General features: G+C 46.4%; 1 protein-coding gene across 1 annotated transcript; it reads right to left on the bottom strand.

Annotated features, from left to right (window-relative positions):
• Nucleotides 1-1223: 1223 nt before the first annotated feature.
• On the bottom strand, nucleotides 1224-4060 carry LOC308591853 (transcription factor HES-5-like). Its single transcript, XM_081202836.1, has 3 exons — nucleotides 3910-4060; nucleotides 3002-3179; nucleotides 1224-2401 (listed from the first exon to the last, which is right to left on the bottom strand). The coding sequence occupies exons 1-3, from the start codon at nucleotides 3973-3975 to the stop codon at nucleotides 2169-2171; spliced, it is 477 nt and encodes a 158-aa protein (XP_081058962.1). The 5' UTR covers nucleotides 3976-4060; the 3' UTR covers nucleotides 1224-2168.
• Nucleotides 4061-4820: the final 760 nt, after the last annotated feature.

A 4820-nucleotide genomic window follows, 5' to 3' on the forward strand; every position in this document is an offset into this window, starting at 1 on the left:
TTGTACTCTGTGAAGCACCCTGCACATAAATGGGAAAGGGGTGCAGCTGAATTGTAGAACATCTGCTTTGTATGTGGAAGGGCCCAGGTTCATCACTGAGGTTGATGGGCCAGTGGTCTGATTTGGTATAAGGCACCTTCCTGTGTTCCTGTGTCTTAAGGGGAGGGCTGTAGCTCAGTGGGTAGAGAATCAGCTTTGCATGCAGAGAAGGTCCCAGGTTCAATTCTTGGTGTCTCCAGGTAGGTCTGTGCCTGAAATCCTGGAGAGCCTCTGCCAGTCAGGCCAGGTGTGGGGAATGGTTGGTCCTTCAGACATTCCCAGACATTCCAGAACTACAACTCCCATCAACCACAGCAAGCATGTCATATGGCATGGGATTATAGGAGTTGTAGTTCAGCAACATCTGGTTCCCCACACCTGAGTTGTAACCCATACTAGCCATACTCAGAGTAGGGTCACGGAAGTGAATAGACATCACTGCCATAGATCATTATACATGACTAAGCCATTTTTCACCTTCTCACCCCTTGCCTTTTCCTGGAAGACCTATTGCAGTCGTTAAGAGTCGTCAACAGGCTCATCTCAGCTATCTGCCAATCTCCCATTCCCACCACCCTTCTGAGTAATACCCCTCCCCACCTTCTCACTATATATAGAAGGATCTGGCAACTTCTGTTTCAGTGTATCTGAAGAAGTGTGCATGCACACGAAAGCTCATACCAAGAACTAACTTAGTTGGTCTTTAAGGTGCTACTGGAAGGAATTTTTTTTATTTTGACTATGGCAGACCAACACGGCTACCTACCTGTAATAGGATCATCAGTTTCACTGGGTGTACTCTGAACAGTACTTCATTGGATACTAATTAATAATAATACACTGGTACCTCGGGTTAAGTACTTAATTCGTTCCGGAGGTCCATTCTTAACCCGAAACTGTTCTTAACCTGAAGCACCACTTTAGCTAATGGGGCCTCCTGCTGCCGCCGTGTGATTTCTGTTCTCATCCTGAAGCAAAGTTCTTAACCTGAAGCACTATTTCTGGGTTAGCAGAGTCTGTAACCTGAAGTGTATGTAACCTGAAGCGTATGTAACCCAAGGTACCACTGTAATAATATGATGATGATGAAGGAGGAGGAAGAGGAGGAGGAGGAGCACTGAGTTGTTTTCAACATGGCCATCGATTCCTCCCCACTTCCAAACAAAACAAGGCCCAGAAAATCGTACGGTTTATTTTAATTTTTATTCTTTTGCTTTCGAATGGCGTATACAAAAGGCATACACAGTATGCACTCAATATATTGATCCTGGCATCAGGATAAAAAACCCAAAAAAACATACACCACCCATGACACGGGTGGCAACATTCCCCATCCAAGAGGAAACACCATTATTTCAATGAAACAAAAAAACAAACAAACCACAATCGAGAACGAATCGTCCTTACTCTCAGAATGTATGACATTGAAAAATCAGAACCTCTCACTAGACTTTTTTCTTATTTAATAGAAAGGGAGAGAGTACCGTTTCTCTAAGAAACAATCAGCGAAACATCACAGCATTCTTTTTGTCCAAAACAGAAGACCTGAAGTTTCTATCAACCAGACAAAAATTAATAATAATAATCATCCCACCAGGAAACTAGAAATCTGGTTTCTCAGAGCAGGAAGAGAGCAAAAGCCAGAAGCTTTTTACAGGCAAAGGGAGAATGATCTCCTACTGCAGGGATGGGGGACCTGTGAGCCCCCAGTTGCCAAAATGCTTAACCATTGGCTAGGCTGGCTGGGGTTTCACACCATTTAGAGGCCCTTTCAGTTCCCCATCCCTGTCCTGCTGCCACCTTTGGCAGCTTCAAGATTCTGAAAAATCTTTCTACACTTCAACAACAAACAATTTGCTGTTCAAGACATAACACCCTCCCACGGCAACTTCATTATGAAGATACATGTCCCCACCCTCTTCTCCAGAGTGTGGGGATTTTGCCCATCAAAGATCGGCATTCAACAGACTACACGAGTCCAAATCATTCCGTTTCTCCCTGAGAATAAATAATTTTAAAAGGGGGGGGGGGAATAACATTCCCTACGAAGAAGAAGACCAGGGCTGGATGATTGGATGGAGTCCAGCCCTCCCTCTAGAAACAAAGTCCACTGGCAGCTTTTGAGCTGCCTACCAGGGCCTCCAAAGAGCATGGATGTTCTTGGAGGAAGAGTGCTTCAGCCCGGACGTTGAGTGGACGGCTTCAGGCAGAGATAGCTGGTTCCTTTGGAAGTGGTTCACGAGCTTAGCCTGAGTTTCTGCGTGGACTTTGTGGCGAGACATGAACTGGAAGGCTTCCTGTATGCATCTGGAATACCCTTCGGTGAAGTCCACCTGTGTGTCTTTATGAACAGGCCCCAACGCTACAGAAGGAAAAGGGAGAAGAAGAGAGAGATTTAATATTCATGCGCTGGCTTGGGGAAACACTTTAAAATCACATTCTCTAATGCCACTCCCTCTGGTGTCAAACTCAGGTGGTGAGTGCTAATAGGACTGCAGCCCAAATGGGGCCAGTTGGGAAGGGAGAGTTTGAATGCTTGGGGAAACACCAAGATTTGCAGAAGTGCAAACGAATCGTCACCAAAAGAATAACAGGGTTGGGGAGGCAGCCTCATGATGACTGAATATGCTCATTTAGCCAGAGAACTTTAAATATTGGCTGGGGAAAAAATGGGAAATGGAAGGGGACATGTGAAATGGCCTTTACTGGAAGAGGGCATTTGAGGGAAAGGCTATATAGCTCAGTGGTAGAGCATCTGTTTTGCATGCAGAAGGTGGCAGGTTCATTCACCAGGCAGTGTAAGTTAGATGAGCCAATGGCTTAGCTCAGTAGAAGGCAGCTCCCTATGCTCATAAATGACGTTGCTCCAAAGAGTGCGAGGCAGGGATATACTGCAACATTTTGTTGCCACGCACCCAACTTGTCTCAAGTCTCTTTGAGCAGGCTCTGTCGGTCTACTCACTTTTGGTTTGCTGGCTCTGCTGCCTCAAGTAGTCCACAGTCATCTCGAGGATGTCGGCTTTCTCCAGCTTGGAGTTGGGCTGGTGCCTCTGAAACTCCTTCTCCAGCAGAAGCTTCAACTGCTCGATGCTGCTGTTGATTCGGTCGCGGCGCATTTTCTCCACCACCGGCTTTCTAAGCTGCAAAGGAGGAGGGGAGGAAAAACACAGACACATTTAGTGGAGATGTTCAAACGGAGCCCCTTTCTTACTCCACAGACTTGCTAGATTCCCCAGCAGGTGGCATGCAAAAAAATAAAATAAATACATTTTGCCATTTACAAACAGCGGCATATTCTCCCTAGCAACTCTGAAATCAATAGTTTGCGACTAGGAGCTTACTTTTGGGAGATTTTAAATTTGTTAGCAGGTTGCTTTAAACTGTGTTTTAGAAGTAATAACTGCATTGCTTTAGTATTCGCATGCCCTTTGGAGGAAGGTTCAGGATATCAATTTGACGTTAAATAAAAACAATCTCTTCAGGGGAAGAATACGTCGAGTTTCTACTCAGGGCTAGCCTTACTCAGAGCCATAGCTGTCAACTTTTCCCTTTGCTTGCGAGGAATCCTATTCGGAATAAGGGAATTTCCCTTTAAAAAAGGGAAAAGCTGACAGCTATGCTCAGAGCAGACTCATCAAAGCTAATAACTATTGCTAGCTTCATTAATTTCAGTGGGTCTATGAGTTACCCCCAAAGAATCAGACAGGTTTTAGTTTAAGTGCCGAGAATTCTCCATTAGAGACAGTTACTGTTCTTTCCCCAGAACTACGATTCCCAGTGTTCTCTGGGGTGAATGACTGTTAAACCCCGCTTTCACCCTTAAAGCAGATGTACCCCACTAGAGCACCCCACATCCATCCATTTACTTACTTTATTTTTCTCTTTTGGGGTGAGCAGGCCATTTTGATCCATGAAGACAAGACTGGAAGGTGCCATCCTTTTCTCTCTCTCTCTCTTTGCCAAGCTACGGAGGCAGATGTTGCTTAGGAGGAGATCCTTGGGCGAATACGCTGTGAGAGGTGGCTTGCTCCTGCCTTCTATTTATACCAGCCGGGCTCCCTGAGATGCTGTGGGTCTGTGCTTCCCTCGAGTTTCCCACACTCAGGAGCCAATCAGAAGGAGCCGGCGGAGACAATAGAGGAAGCAGCTCGCCTTGCATGCTCCGTTGGCAGTGAATAGCCTCAGGATAATGACCTTTTCCCAGATGAGCAGGTGGGGAGTCTGCGCTACGTGAAAGATTGGGATCAGGGATTACACACACGGGGAGCTGGGAACAGGCTGCCCCTCCACTCGCAAAGGCCACGGGACAGATTAATCACATTCCAGACCATCACAAGGTGCATCTTGCAGCCATTAGTGGGCACGGGGGTGCTGTCAGTGCATGTATGGCAAGCGATGGCAGGAGAGAGCCTTCGCTTGCCTAAAGAGGGGGAAAACACACACACACGTCCAAACGAGTGCCGTGCAAAGGCCTCAGAATTGGCATGGGCAAATCTGTCCATCTTGGTTTCTCACTGCTCCAGGCTTGTTCATTCTTACACATTTTCAGCATCAGATTATTATTACTACAGTGCTACCTCAGGTTACATAGGCTTCAGGTTACATACGCTTCAGGTTACAGACTCCGCTAACCCAGAAATAGTGCTTCAGGTTAAGAACCTCGCTTCAGGATGAGAACAGAAATCGTGCTCCGGCAGCGCGGCAGCAGTGGGACGCCCCATTAGCTAAAGTGGTGCTTGAGGTTAAGAACAGTTTCAGGTTAAGAACGGACCTCCAGAACA

This window comes from Podarcis bocagei, assembly GCF_964188305.1.
Source record: "Podarcis bocagei genome assembly, chromosome: 7".
NCBI lineage: Eukaryota > Metazoa > Chordata > Lepidosauria > Squamata > Lacertidae > Podarcis > Podarcis bocagei.